This window comes from Mytilus trossulus, chromosome 4 (genome assembly GCF_036588685.1).
Source record: "Mytilus trossulus isolate FHL-02 chromosome 4, PNRI_Mtr1.1.1.hap1, whole genome shotgun sequence".
Classification (NCBI taxonomy): Eukaryota; Metazoa; Mollusca; class Bivalvia; order Mytilida; family Mytilidae; genus Mytilus; species Mytilus trossulus.
In genome coordinates, this window is record NC_086376.1 from 95,067,472 (window position 1) to 95,084,557 (window position 17,086).

At 31.7% G+C, this 17,086-nt stretch overlaps 1 protein-coding gene across 1 annotated transcript in view; it reads right to left on the reverse strand.

The window, feature by feature from the left end:
* The window catches only part of LOC134716399 (adhesion G protein-coupled receptor A3-like), a 70,190-nt gene extending 54,141 nt beyond the window's left edge, over positions 1–16,049 (reverse strand). Inside the window, exons 1-2 of the mRNA XM_063579382.1 lie at positions 15,277–16,049; positions 13,319–13,390 (exon numbers count right to left, since the gene is read on the reverse strand). Of these exons, the coding sequence (XP_063435452.1) occupies positions 13,319–13,390; positions 15,277–15,512 (308 nt within the window). The 5' untranslated portion in view covers positions 15,513–16,049. The remainder of the gene's footprint in view (positions 1–13,318; positions 13,391–15,276) is intronic.
* Between the last annotated feature and the right edge of the window lie 1,037 nt (positions 16,050–17,086).

The window sequence follows — 17,086 nt, forward strand, 5'->3', positions numbered from 1 at the left end:
AATGCTTTTGAGATATTGATTTGAAGACTTATTTCCTCAGATTGACAAGTGCATCTTGTTTGATTAAATTTCAAACAATTATATAATCCTGTTCAATACCTTAATCATTATATCCTGGAACAGGGCTTCAGTTGTTTGTATAATTAGGCCAATTATTAACAATTCTTGGTTTAAAGTGTGTGGAGTACCATATCCATGAGACAACAACCCACCAACCCTAATCATTATATCCTGGAACAGGACTTCAGTTGTTTGTATAATTAGGCCAATTATTAACAATTCTTGGTTTAAAGTGTGTGGAGTACCATATCCATGAGACAACAACCCACCAACCCTAATCATTACATCCTAGAACAGGGCTTCAGTTGTTTGTATAATTAGGCCAATTATTAACAATTCTTGGTTTAAAGTGTGTGGAGTACCATATCAGTGAGACGACAACTCACCAACCCTAATCATTATATCCTGGAACAGGACTTCAGTTGTTTGTATAATTAGGCCAATTATTTACAATTCTTGGTTTAAAGTGTGTGGAGTACCATATCCATGAGACAACAACCCACCAACCCTAATCATTATATCCTGGAAAAGGACTTCAGTTGTTTGTATAATTAGGCCAATTATTAACAATTCTTGGTTTAAAGTGTGTGGAGTACCATATCCATGAGACAACAACCCACCAACCCTAATCATTATATCCTAGAACAGGGCTTCAGTTGTTTGTGTAATTAGGCCAATTATTAACAATTCTTGGTTTACAGTGTGTGGAGTACCATATCAGTGAGACAACAACCCACCAACCCTAATCATTATATCCTAGAACAGGGCTTCAGTTATTTGTATAATTAGGCCAATTATTGACAATTCTTGGTTTAAAGTGTGTGGAGTACCATATCCATGAGACGACAACCCACCAACCCTAATCATTACATCCTAGAACAGGGCTTCAGTTGTTTGTATAATTAGGCCAATTATTGACAATTCTTGGTTTAAAGTGTGTTGAGTACCATATCAGTGAGACAACAACCCACCAACCCTAATCATTATATCCTGGAACAGGACTTCAGTTGTTTGTATAATTAGGCCAATTATTAACAATTCTTGGTTTAAAGTGTGTGGAGTACCATATCCATGAGACAACAACCCACCAACCCTAATCATTACATCCTAGAACAGGGCTTCAGTTGTTTGTATAATTAGGCCAATTATTGACAATTCTTGGTTTAAAGTGTGAGGAGTACCATATCCATGAGACAACAACCCACCAACCCTAATCATTACATCCTAGAACAGGGCTTCAGTTGTTTGTATAATTAGACCAATTATTGACAATTCTTGGTTTAAAGTGTGTGGAGTACCATATCCATGAGACAACAACCCACCAACCCTAATCATTATATCCTCGAACAGGACTTCAGTTGTTTGTATAATTAGACCAATTATTAACAATTCTTGGTTTAAAGTGTGTTGGGTACCATATCAGTGAGACGACAACCCACCAACCTTAATCATTATATCTTGGAACAGGACTTCAGTTGTTTGTATAATTAGGCCAATTATTGACAATTCTTGGTTTAAAGTGTGTGGAGTACCATATCAATGAGACGACAACCCAACAACACAAATAACTGAAACACTTCAAGGAGTCCACATACAGTACCCCAAAAAATACAATATGTCACGGTCTAACTCATCTGAAGCCTTAAATTGGGACAAGACAGGCCGCAGCCATCAGATTCAGATCAAAATTTAAAATAAAATATATAATGATCAACTTTGTGAGAAAAATGTGAATATTTGATTTCTTGCTGCATATAAAATATATTCTTATTTTTTTTACTAAGGGAAGGGGGCAATCTCTATGAACTTGTTACTCTTATGAAAATACAAAATTTGTAATTCTAATCCTTTTTGGAACACCCATGATGCATCTACAACTTCCATCTTACTATTTCTGTAGTTTAAGCAATGCTCTGTATATACATGATGTATGTGCGATTTGACATTTTAAGTACACATATACACTTTTGAGATATTTCTGGGCAAGTTCACATCCAGATTTACTTTTTAATTCATAATTTAAAATAAACACAGTGCATACATGTTGGATTTTTTTCTTTTTGGCCTTAAACGCTGAAGAATTAGAATACATTTTTTCAATAAAGTTATTTCCCAAGCTGAATAACAATTTAATAATTGATGGGTGATCTTCTGGTATAACACACTCAGTGTAAAGAGAAATCTGACTGAGGCATCTCTTGGTTAAATCATTGAATCTTAGCACCCTAATTGTGACCCTCAACCTATTAAACTTGTCAAGAGAATCAATATCTAAAACCTATTTATTGATTATACAGATAAATGTATTCAATTTGCATCACAAAACAAAAACTTTTTTCTGCCAAAGCTAATAACCTGAATTCATTAAACAGAATCAAGCAGATTTATTTAAATGTACAATGGAGATTTTAAATAATATTTTTAATCATGTTTGGCTATGATCAGCTTAATCACACTTATGTTTTGTGATTTAACAATAATTTACATTTTATATAAATTGCATTAGTAAGTGATTTTGACTCATCATCTGTTGTGATATCAGTGGGAACCATCGTATTGCAGAACACTTCAAATAAATCTAATTCTTCCTTGAAAATGCTTGTTATTTATTAACCATGTTAACAATAGAGCTAAGCCTTTCCACAGTGATACATGCTATTATTCTAGACAGCCGCCCTTCAACTCTGATAGCTATCATAATGCCAAACATTATCCGACTGCAGACTTCAGAATACAGCTCAAAGCCTCTATTAGTCTACTGGCTTCCCTTCAACCTGGCTTTCACAAAGCCAGCTAATACTTGGCTATTGATCATGACTTCATAATAAAATTAGACATACTCAGATCTCAAAAAGCTACATGTAGTTTAAGTGATTTCACATAAATCTAAAGCTAATGCTCAACCTTCATCCAGTCAGCCTTTATCAAGCTTGACAAAATCTATCTATTGTCTTGATTTTAAAGATCAGCCTACACAATATCCCCCCCCCTTTTTTTCACACAACCTGCCAGTTTATGGCCATAGTTACTAACTTAATAATATTTAGCTCATTTAACCAGACTGTCACTGTCTTCTTACTTTCTCCATTATAAAACTCTATAGAACCCCATGAATAATAAGGAATCAACATACTGTAAATTCAGAAAGTATTGCATGCATTTATTATTGTGATTTTGTCATAATCTAGACTTAAATGCAATTTTAATTTATGATTTTGAGAAAAATCCTGTTTAATTCATATGATATATTTAGAAATGCAAGTTTAAATTATTGCATTTACAACTCTGTTGCATTTTTCCAATAACAAAAAACTCACAATAATTTCTGAATTTCAATTTACAGCAATTTTTTGTCTACTACTTAATAATTTCCTGTTTTTAGCAGATAGCCATTTGTTTTTGGTAAGAACCATGGTGTAGCAAAATACGACACAAGCCTAATATGGGTCCAGGTGCAATCGAAAGTAATTATTAGGGATCTAGAAGGATTATAATTCATGTATATCTTGCTACCTTATGCCAACTTTTTACAATCTAAAGTGGATTTCATATTTAAATAACACCTGTCATACTAAATATAGTCAATTTATTACTTTAAGTCTGCAATAACTTCAATAACAGTTGTTTTTTTCTCCCAATGAATTGTACAATTTTCATTGATAATCTGTCCTATAACCAATATAAACCTGTTAGGACACCTAGTGAAGGTGTAATGTGATGATCTTTATTGTAAACTGTAATATGCATACCAACAGAACAATCAGAGGAGGAAGAAAGAAAAGTAGTTTTATTAAAGTAGCTTTTCTTAATTGACTGCCAAAGCACTGCAAATCATGTAATTGGGATCCCACATAAATGTGCATACCATGCCATTGTCATGGTTGTGTATTCTGAATACAGAGAAGGATTTAGAGGGTTACCAGCCACACACACACCTTCTCTTTTTTTAGGTAAAAAAAAATAATTTAGGGAATCACTGAAGCCTACCACCTCTTAGACAGTTGGGTGGGACACCCTATTGAAAATCTCTGGATCTGCCACTGGAATCCAAAGTGTATACAAAGTAACTTTACATTAGGGATTCAACAAGTCTGAGCAATTGATATCTCTACATCCCATACATGTCATGCATGTATAGCTGCACAGTGGGCATGCCAGGCCCATTTTATTATTACATAATTCACATATTTGAATCCCTATAAAGTAAGGTCAAACAGTTACAATGTGCACCAGTTCATATGTATTGAACTGTTCTGAAGAGCTATTCACATGTATGATTGTCTTTACACAACAATCAGTCAATAAAAGATGAAAGAGAGGTAAATATTTACACCTGTCCTGCATATAAATATCTGTCTTGTTAGAGACCATAAAACAGACAAACTAATGGCTTGATATCCTGTTTGTGAGGAGGTATGGTATATAACTGACTCAATGAAGGTGTATCATTTGATCTGTTCAGTTTTACTGTGAAGTACCTCTTGGCATAGAAAGACTTTAATTGGTGTGTACATAGGGAGTGTAGTTTTTTATATGATACCAGAATATGTAGAGTACAAGCAGGATAACGGAAGGTTAAAAGATTACTGATTTATACACACAAGCTATTTTTATATTCATGTTTATGACATTTCCAATCAAACATATTTTCTTTTCACTTTTTTGTATAGGCTCCAATATATATTTGTAAAATTGAGAAAGGAAATGGGGAATGTGTCAAAGCGACAACAACCCGACCATAGACAGACAACAGCCGAAGGCTACCAATGGGTCTTCAATGTAGTGAGAAACTCCCGCACCCCCGTAGGCGTCCTTCAGCTGGCCCCTTAAAAAATGTATACTGGTACAGTGATAATGGACCTCATTCTACACTCCAAATGTGTTTGTTACTATGTATGTTTTTATTACTCCACTTTTGAAACTTTTAGACCAAGAACTACAGCTGAAAGGGCCATTGCCTCCCAACCTAATTTTCCAAAACAGTTATAGTCCCTCAAACAATTAAACAAGTATACATGATAAAAGGAAGGATCCTGTTATATAAGTATTCTCTAAAAATGCACCCTTCACATTTGTGTCCCTCCCCAAACTAAGTAAATATTCTCACATCATTCTGTTTTTCATCAGTATATATACACCTGAATTCAAAGTATTGACAAATATTTATAAGATAGATCGCATGCTAATTAGTCCACTGCTTCAGGAAACACAGATCCTATCTCTCCCTATAAAACACAATCAGATTGTATTTACTGGCTATACCACACACATAAACTATTTTCATAATTTTATCTGCTAAAGATCTTTTAACTTTACACTGAAATGCAATCCTCTTTGCATAAACACCTAGGATTTCATTCTACTTGTGAAAATAAACAAAAAGATGTTTGAATAGAGCCCAAATATTTCAAGCTTTTTTCTAATTAGTGGCAGAATAAATGATTTAAGCAGTCAAGAAACCTACATATATTTGATCAAAATGAGTATTTGTATGGAACACAGATGCCCTAGATCAAAATCATGTCAGTAAAAGAATAGGGTTAAACAGAAGTAAAATTGAGAATGGAAATGAGGAATGTATCAAAGAGACAACAACCCGACCATAGAAAAAAACAACAGCGGGTTACAGCAGAAGGTCACCAACAGGTCTTGTATTCTTTAATCTTTAATTAAGTTTGAAATAAAAGAAAATTTTAATAAATTAATTCAATACTTGTGCTTTGCGTGCATCAAATGCCGAATATAGATACAGTTAATGACCCTTATATTAAAAGAGACATATAAAACAGTATGGTTTTTGAAGATTTTTATTTACCATTTTTCAAAGGAATAAAGAAATAGTTACTTTGTCTGCTTCATATCAATTTTGATATATATCTAAATGATTCTTTAACGTGGATCTTGTGTTTTTATTTTGATCATACATGTACTAGCTATAGATGTTCCCATTGAATGGGGACTTCAACAGACCTGTATATATATTTTTAAGTATATGCAGATCAGAATATACATAATACACGTACCGGTAGTCTAAAGATAAAGGTCTCTGAATCCAAATACTATATTTCTATTTTAAGAAAGTTATTTGACAGCTTATAATGTAGCCAAGTTTAACGTCAAGCCTCACACATACATGTACTTTTGTATAATGAATTGTCTGAATCCTATAACAATGTAATGTCTATCATTGTGATTTAAACCAGTTCTATATCCAGGTCCACTACAGACAGGGCATTCATTATTGCTCTCAAATCTAGGAACTCCAATTTTGGTTTTGTGGAACCACCTTTGCCTAAGCCTCAAATGTGTCTTATTATGGCTTGTCCCCTTAAAAAAATTGGGATTCAGAAATAGGAGCAAAGACAAGTTGACTCATAGAAAAAGTAAGGAAACATCAATTCCTGTGAATTGCTACCATGCATATGAAATCAAAAATATGACTTAAAGTTGACAGGAATTAAAAAAGGTACTGTCTTCATATACTATATAACAAGTTATTGCTATAAAGTTTGATGGTATTATACTGGACATTCAGTATCCTTCTCACCAGGGCATGTCTAATGGCAGTGCAGCTCTTCATCTTATTTAAAGCCTCGGTCAAAACTTTTTTAAGTTGAATAGTGCATCGATCTTTATACAAATTGAACAAGAAGTTAAAACCCTACTTCATTTTGTGCCAATCACATTATCATTTTCTATTTGAATTGTGAATTTTGAATGTGGCATGGTTGGCATCTACAACCTTCTTTTTTAACAAACAAATGGAATAGAAGATTTGTAAACGTCAATGCTGGTACATGTATTTAAAAAAACAAAGTTTTAACAAAATCCATGAGATCTTTCATATTTTAAATACATAATTACATAAAGTTTATCTTTAAATCTCAAATTTTGACACTCATTAAACATTGTAATATAAACTACTTTTTTGTCATTTTTTAAGTTATCATGAAGGTATGAAAATAGTTTGATTTCATGCACCACTGATTCTATTCATAATGTCATGAACTACAAATAATAAGAATTAATATCACTATTACTGAAACCACAGAAAAGTAAAAATTCTACAACTAAATTCTCTATTTTGTCCTTCCTATTTCTGTTAATTGATTCTAAACAAGAGGTGAATGGGGGCATACATTTCAAATCAGAACGATGTGGACATATTCAATTAAAGTAACAGCGTAAAAAAATTGAGGCATAAGAAATTGTATATTGAAAACTTCAGATTTACAGCAGCTGTCAGAACTACAAGTACCCTTTTATGAGGGAGCAAATCTAAAAATAAATGTATATATAGCTTTTTTTAATAAAATATTTCGTATTTCATATAGTATACTGGATTTTAGCACAAACATCTTAAATACCACAGAACATATGTGGCAGTTAATTATAAGAAAATAAACAAGAGCAAAAAATCAAACTTAAAAAAAAGGTACATATATATATATGTTTATGTAATGATTTGGTACAGTGGGTTTCATTTGAGTCTAAAGCATGACATTGGATTGACCAAAGGTCAAATTATTTAAAAGAGTGAAACTTGAAACAGTCCGGCAGGTCACATAAAATTATACCCCCAGTACAATGTAATATCTCAAAAAAGACTACATATTCCCAAACTTTAGAAAGCCTCAGATAAAATGCTTTGGAAGGAAAACTTGTATATAAATAAAGCCAGATGCGGTTATAAATCAAGACAGCAACCAAATAACAAGAAATCTACAGGACAACATACAACTTAAGACAGCTGTCTTCATAATATCTCAAGTTCTAAACCATACTGTCCCTAGTTTTTAAAAGATGTGCTTATCCTGGTCATCAATCTACTTGTTTATACAAATGATCTTTTAACCAGATCTTTTTATTTTCCCCCAAAAACACCAATAATGCACACCTGGTTCCAGTATAAAACAGATATACCTCCTGATGTAAATATACACACATTTTATGACAAAAATCTACTGCTTTTCTCATTGACAGTAATGTAGATTACTTTGAACCAAGAACTCTTAAAACATCAAACAGATTTCCACCAAGATATGTAAATCTGCTATAGCAGTCATTTAATAAGCATTAAGTATGTAGCAAAGTCTGCTTAAATATGACTTATATTGTACAATGTGGAAAAAGCAGAAGATTGTTTCTATGGAAACACCTGAAATTTGTTATGAATGGAAGATTCATCTGTATTATATTTGTGAAACAAGGAATCTACAGGTGTATCAAAGAGATAGTAAATAAAGAGTTTATAGATACTAATCGTGGACTAATTATATAGTAAACAATATTTTATAGATCCATATCATGTACTAATTATTCATTATTTCTGTGAGAAATCAAATCACTAACTGTTGAAAATTATTACACAAAGAATGTTTGAACTGTATGTTTGAACATTGCACATGATGTACATGTGTGTGTTTGATTTAACAATCGTCTGCTAAAACAATTTGATAAATTCATATTTTGAACATTATTCCTATACTACTGTAACTATCATGACTATATGATAGTATCAAAGTCCTCCATCACAATCAACATCACAGTCATACATGTACATGTATATGTTGATGTGATTTTGAATAGATTTTGAACCCCCTTTAACTTCCATCTTATTGTTTCACTTCACATTGAGTTGACTATTATAATTTTAAAAATCAAATAACAAATTAGAAACAAACAAAAACAAAACACCACAAGAACAAAGAACAAATATTTGAAGATCTAAACATTCTTTGGTATGCATATAATATATCTATATGCGTGTGCCCAGGAGAGACTAGAATAAATTGACAGAGAAAAAATATTACTAGAATCAAGATTCAGATGAGAAAAAGTTATTCCTCATTGTTTTTGACATGATTGATTACTTAGCATACAGTGGAGAATATGTCAGCCATGTTCAGGACAGGTTTTTATATGAGTTTTTTCAAGTCTATATATCCATACAACAAATAAGCTATAAACAAATTTGGATGGATGATTTTTTATCTTATCAACATTTAGTTGTAAATATGTTCACAATCACATTATTCAACATTGAAAAAAATGCAACTGTCATGACTGTTTTTTCTACGTACACAGTCACATCAATGTATATGCACATGTACAAAATGTACCATTCATTCTCAATTTAAAGGTTTCTTATCTAAAACAGCAGATCAACCTCTAAACAAGTAATACACAGAGAACTGTTTATAGGAAACATTGTTTTTATCATGGGAAATCTGTCCATGTACATAATCCTTGAGTTTAAAAGGTCTAACATTATCAAGATAAAGAGAGAGTCCCAATGAAGATACATGTCTCCAGTATAACTGTAAAATCATTACTATCTGATGTGTCAGCTAGAAAACAAAGCCCTGGCTTTAGGAAAAGATCCTTTTTTAACTTGTATAAGGACTCAAGTAAAGAAGGAGATCCAATTGCATTCTACACAGGAAATCTAAGGAGATTAAAACAAATACAATGTAAAGTGATAGAGACCATAGTACAAATCAATTATTCATATTCTAATTTTATAAAGATTAACTTTGGCTTTTGTTTTTACACTAATAAAAACACACAATATATATTGAAAGTGCTTTGATAACAAAAAATTCCAACCCTAGTCCCCTAGTCCCCTAGACGTACATTTGTACATGTCTATCATTTGTCTATAACAATCATCTGACAAAACAGATCAAACTTAAATGAACTTCAAAAAGTGGCAGAAACTCTAACATTGTCTAAGGCAAGTATTCCTGCAAGGGTGGGAGATGTTTTTCTTTTAAACATGTTAAATAATAAAACCTCCATTTTGATAAAAAAAAAAAAAAAGAAAAAAAAAGGATATTATAAAAACTTTAAATATCAACTTCTTTGACCATCCAGGGTTGGTGATATCTATACTAGAACTTGAAAATCGCTGTATGAATGTACATGTACATGTATTATGCAATGGCAGCTCAGATAATCATTAGAAATGCATTTTTAAAATGCACTAGATATTTACACACATGGTGCCTTTAATGTTAGTATGGTATATCTTTATAGTCTGTTTATTTATGATGTATTATCATTAATGTTAAGATTGACAATTAGAGCCTCATTTGCATTCATTGTGTGCATGTTTAATTTCAAATTATAACTATTCCTTTAGAGCTTAATAAATATGTCTATATATATAAAACATGTAACATACATTATATCAACTTTGTAGATATATAACATATGGATATATTTATTTTGTATAATGAGCTGTTTTACTTTACAAATAACATGAATAAAATGGATGTAACACCATTGCATTGAAAAGCTAATATTGCTGAAGACATTTCTCACGATTAATTCATGTCCCTTAGCTGGTCCATGTTCAAATGATGTTCAAGCCATATGATTTTCTATTGAAAAGTTTACATACACATTGCTTATATACATGTACGTCATGTATATATTGGTAGCTCAAGCTGGTTTGTTTAAAGCTAAACCAATAGCTACTGCAACAAAATTTACAGTGCAAAACCAAAATATGATAATTTTTGTCAAATTCAAACATTTATTTGAAAAAACATTTTAATGTCTACTTATATATACAGACGAAAGAATGGCAAGAGTGAGATACTATATCAAAATCAATTAAAGACAAGAGCGGAGCGAGGCGAAAAAATTTTGGGACCCTAATATGCAGAAAAATCGGTTTTCGGTCATAGGACGGTTAAAAAAGGAGCTATATGTAAATAAAAATTTAGGAATGTAAAACTATAAATCTTTTGAATAGAGTAATACATAAGCAACACATATATGTGATGCATAATTTACTCAAAATTGTCCAAAATCTGCTCTTCGGGTCTGGACAGAAACAAACTTCTCTATTTCTTTGTCAATATTCACACTGAAATCCCGATGAATATGCAGTTAAATGTAACTGTCGTTGTTCATTGTTGAACGTACATTAAATTTGTTTTCAATAACATTCGTAGAACCGTGACTGATAGATCTCAATCATAGATATAGTAGCACTCGTGAGATGTTATAAACCAGCGTACGTGTTGGGCATTGAATTCGTCAAATTTACATGCCAGGTTAGTTTCGTATGTTTCAGACAATATTGAGATTTGTTCGTTTGGGATATTTCCTACAAGTTAACCCGATGAAGCAGCTACAGCGCAAAGAAGCGATTTTCTGATAATACTTGATGCGACTCCACTCACCAGTTCCCTTATCATATGGTCTATGAACGCAAAAGATAATGAGACTTTCCAATACTGTTTTGGCGTGGTTGCATGTTGATTGGCACCGGTAGCCTGTCGATTACACAGCCTCGGCATATTTTTAACGATATCGACGGGATCTAATAATTCTAATGCCGATTGGTAAATTTCATTCCAAACTGATGAACTGTACACTAATTTAAAACGTGCTTCAAAACTACATGTCTTAGACTGAGTATTACAAATTCAAGTCCTGTAAAAGATACAAGTTACCTTCCGATTTTGCCACAATCGCAAAAAAAATATATATTTTGAAACCAAATGTCGTTAGTTATTTAATGATATGTCATCAATTAAAAAATTGAGAACATAGGTGTGTCCTTTAACATTCAATTTATAAATTTTTTAATAGCCATTTAATTTCTTTCATGCCGAATCAATGTGCAGGCAGAAGCGTGTTAGTGTATAAGGAGCTACGATCTTTTTCTGCAGGACTCGAACACTTAAATTGTAACTAGGTTGTAAACTAATATCCGGAATGGATGAAAAGACACAAACAGTCTCCGAACTTTAATCAAATATCGTAATCATCATAGTCTTAGATAATACATGCATCACACTGTCCAATTCCGATGGACCAACTCATCTCTCTCTCTTCTCTCTCTTCTTTTTTTTTTTTTTTTTTTTTTTTGAAAACGACGTGGAAGCACGTGCTGTCGTGCTTCCCGGGTTGCTACGCCCCTGACAATGTACGTACACTTTATTGTTTAGAATGCCAGTAAAGCCAGGTGTTGGATTTTCTTCCTGTGTTCAAGTCGAAGACCTATTGGTGGCCTTGGACTGTTTCTAATCTTTGGTCAGTTTTTTTATGTCTCTTTGACACATTCTCCATTTCCATTGGATTCTCGATTTTATGTACAGTGTAACCTTTGTAATTCAACACACTTGGGACGGAAAAAAATCTCGGAATAAGCAGGGTGTACTTAAGAATACTGAGTTTTTTTCTGCAAGGAAAGGCATATTTTGGGACCAGAAAAATGTGTCTGTTAAAGCAGGATGTTTGAATACTGAGGTTTCAGATTATGCCGGTTACACTGTATATCTCATTCAAATATCCACACATGTACAATGTATATCATATTGTATATATACATGTACACCAAACTGGTACAAGTTGTAGAACCCCCTTTGCCAACAAATGAAACTTAAAACAGGTTTCTTAACCAGAGCAGAAAATATGATCTGGATGAATGAAAAAAACACTGAAGAAAAACATTTCCCCAGAAGACATTGTTACGTTCCCTGGGGGTGATGCCTTCAGCTAATCATCTACAATACAAGTTATAGACAGATGTTTTAGAGCTTCATCCTGATGTCTACTGAAGGATGCAAATATTTCCTCAGTAGCAACATATAATAATGATCTATCTAGAACATCAATGCTTGTTTTCTTAATTATAAATTATCTCATATACACAACACAGAATAACAAACACTGAAATGAAGGCATGTGTGAAGATTAGGGTATAGAGCTGTGAAAGGAGTCGAGTACACCTCTAATTGGTTACTTTCATCTATAAATGTCTTCATAATTGTTTTAAAATCAAAACTTCTTTATGAAGATTGCATTGTTTGTTACATGTAATTGAAACATTTATGTGAGGCTCAGAAAAGGTATTTCTCCTGTCATACTAAGACTTTTGGAATAGCTAGTAAATAAATCAATTTTCAACACAAACATTAATTAAATGTATGCATATAAAATGTATACATTTTTTTGTAGTTCTCCAATTATTAATTAGTACAAGCAAAAGGTGGCAAAAAAAAACCTTTATTTAACATGAAAATGTACCATTATGCATGTGCACTGTACATTTTACAATGCTACTCACATTATACTGAATAATAGTGGCCATGGGTCTCTTCATTCTAACATTTTGGGGTAATAGTTGCCTTTCTAGGCAATCATGCTAAATGTATTTGTACATCTCTTTATTCTTATAGACTACCAAACTTGTGTACAAATAATTGTACAAATATAATTATACTTATGATATACTTACAGTCTTTTGAGTCCAGATAATTTATTAAATTCTCCTCTGTGTAATATTGTAATCGTATTCCTACTTAAATCCCTGAAATTATACAAATATATATCACAAGTTTATAAAGACCAGATATAAACATTTAACAAAGTACCATGATACAGTATACAGACCATGTACTGGTACATATTTGTACAAGGGTGGCATCATAAACATGTACAGTGTATGTACATGTGGTCGCATGTATTAATATATTTTTTACTATTAATTTGCACTAGTGATCTTCAATGGTCTGGAGACAATAAAATGTTCAGAAATAAAACATGAGGTTTGTGATCATTTTATATACATATATACATATATATGTATATTTAAAAATATTGTCCACATTCAGATTACAGACATATTGTATAACTTGAATTAGATAAGTTTTTTATAGTCAGTGGTCCTGATGCTGGAATCTGTTTCTGCCATGATTTTATACAAAAGCATACATGTACATGTTATTGAATGACCTGCAAGAAAATATGCTCTTTTATGGTTTTACATTTTAACAAATTACATGCATGTACAAGTAAGAAAAGCATAACTGAATCGGCACTCAAGAATCTGAAACTAAAAGTAAAAACACATATTTGTTAAATATTTTGGTCTTATTGGCACATTCACATGTATCATGTATGTATTAATTTGTAATACATCATGTACATGTACATTGTAGTTGATGTAAAATGTACATGATATACATTGTACATGTACAAAAGTACAATGTACATGTACAAAAGTACAGTGTACTTGTACAATATACATAATACACTTCCTTTTTTTAATATTGTACATACATGTACATGTACACATTGTACATTTGTCTATATATTCATGATATTAGTGTATTAGTGTTATGTTCAGTTGAAAATAAATTTCAATATGTTGTCAGATTAATTCAAATAAAGGAAATTTACTTTTTGGTGATACATTTGTACAATAGGAAAACAAAGGTTTACATACAATTACATAAATTTACATAATAATGTAAATAAATGTCACATGGAATTGACAGTTAACCATTCCATATTGTATGATGATGAAATGTCATGATTAATGAAATCTAAATCTGTATCTCAATAATGATTTAAATAACACATACATGTACATATAGAATTTGTAAGAAAGTAGCCACCCAGCAGACTTTAACTGTATATCAGGTATTACCATAAAGGTACAAAATGTATACATGTTCATGATCTTGTGTATGGAAATAACACTACATTTGTACATGTAAATACATATATGCATGTGTAAAGTTTCAATTTACAAAAATGTAACATATCTGATAATGCCATACATACATGTACGTATAGTACTAGCTTGCATGACTGAATATAAACTTTGTATTTACAAATTTGTATAACATGTACAATGCATCAATTACTGCATTGAATGACTAAATCCTCATGTACATGTATCCCGCTTTTGAATTAGAAATTGAAATAAAAGTAAATCATTTTGTACATAATGCATGTATGTTATTGTACAATGTAGATGTATAGTGCTTAATAGGTTTTATATTTATTTGAAGCAAAGCAAAAATCGCAATATCGTTTAACAAGGTTTTTTTGCTGTGAAGTATTTTTCTTGTCACTGACATTGACAATAATTCTTATATGTATTGTAAATGTGCAAATGTGTGTTACAATTTTTATTTTGCTTAGGATGATTAGTAAAAAATAAACCCCTTTAAAAATGTGACTCTAGTAGTTTATATATAAAATATTAAGTTTTGCATTTTCTCTGGGACATCGTAAATGTTAATTAACTACATGTAAGTGTACATGTGCAGTACTAAAGCTCTATATTTGAAACTGAAAGAAAAATAGAAAAACATACAAGATATATCCAATGACCATGGATATTGTCTTTAAATGGTATAGACAATGATAGATCTGTGCAAAGGATCTTTTAAGAAACATACTTACAAAATTACAGTGTCTAGCGGTAGATTTCTTATTTCTGCCACAGATGAGATTTGTATATAGTCCCCTGAACAGATGACTTTTTTCCCCTGACCAACTCTCGGTGTCTCCACAATATCTTTGTCAGCCTTGTTCTTTATAGATGTGCATGTGCACCTTGGTGGGCAAGCCCCACATGTCGTAGGGTGTAAAATAAACAAACTCCATACCAAAGTGCCCAAGAAGAGAAAGATCTTCATTGGATCTAGGCTTTGTGTAATTCATTTATAACTTATTTACTCCATTATTTACATGATATTCACCCTCAAATAAATAAAATCAGGTGTATACACACTCTACATCACATCATAATACACAAATAAATGTAGTCATTCCACAGTTGTTACTGAACTAAGTCATCAGGTGCATAGAAATATTTGTAACAAAAGAGAAAATAGTCGTTATTAATTATCGTTAATAATTCACTATTGTATCCAACATGAAAATGATTTGAAATAATGAACGTAAAAAGCTGCACAATCTGACATCACAATAAAAGAAACTGATGCCTCACACCTTGGCTTTGTATTCAGAATCCGATTTCAATGTTTTGTATTTTTTATTCAGTCCATTGATTTTATATAACAGGATTAAATTGATTACATGAAAAATAAAACCTTCTATCCTAATCAAATTAATATTGATAAAACAAATTTCAAAAGAAATGTCGGTACACTATATAAACAAAAAATAATCCACACACAAACATTCTGTACCTCCGTAGGCCATCTTGGAAGAACCAGTGCTTGTGACGTCACATAAGATTATTTTCGTTTCAAATGAGGTTCGCAAGGGAAAATCTTAACAAACGAGTTCCCATATTAGTATCTAGAAATTTTTCATTTTGATTTCAAGTTGCAGTCGATAATAAAAGACGCTTTCAAAGTGGCCAGATTGGCAGTAATTCGGTAAGCAGAACTAATTAAATAAACAAAGTACTGTCGTTCTGTTGGCACTATATTTTTAATACAAATAAAAAAAAAAATTACTATTCCGAGACACAAATTCATTTACAATAAATTAGACCTATTGGCAACTACATACTATTATCAACAGGTAGAATTAAAAGTTACTTACTAAATAATATATCATTTTATACTGTCATGATTTAGACACTGAGTCTAATATGGAAGACGGTTTTAATATATATATATATAAGTAAAACTGATATATTTTCTACAACAAAACAAATCTCAGCAGTGTAAATGTTATGCTGAATTTTAAATATATATAAATTTCATTTCCTTTCTAATATTTCTCCTTCAAGTTGATGAATTTCTATTTCACGTACATTATATCAAGAAATGTTGTTCATCTTCCCGTTGAATGGCCATTATTACAGAAAGGAATGTATTCGGGCTTTCTTCTCTTGTGATATTAAGATGTCTTTATCTTAGACCTCCATTATTAAAGAATGTACAGTTAAAAAGTATGTTGCATATTATTTCTCTGTCATTTAACTATATCAACATACAATGGTTATTAACCCATTGAGTAGACTTAAGACCGTTGGTTTTCCCGTTTGAATGGTTTTACACTATTAATTTTGGGGCCCTTTATAGCTTGTTGTTCGGTGTGAGCCAAGGCTCCGTGTTGAAGGCCGTACTTTAACCTATAATGGTTTACTAGTTTAAATTGTTACTTGGATGGAGAGTTGTCTCATTGGCACTCACACCACATCTTCCTATATCTATTTATATTACTAATTAGGAAAGAAAAAAGTTAAATCACGAAAATACTGGACTCCGAGAAAAATTAAAACGGGAAATCCTTA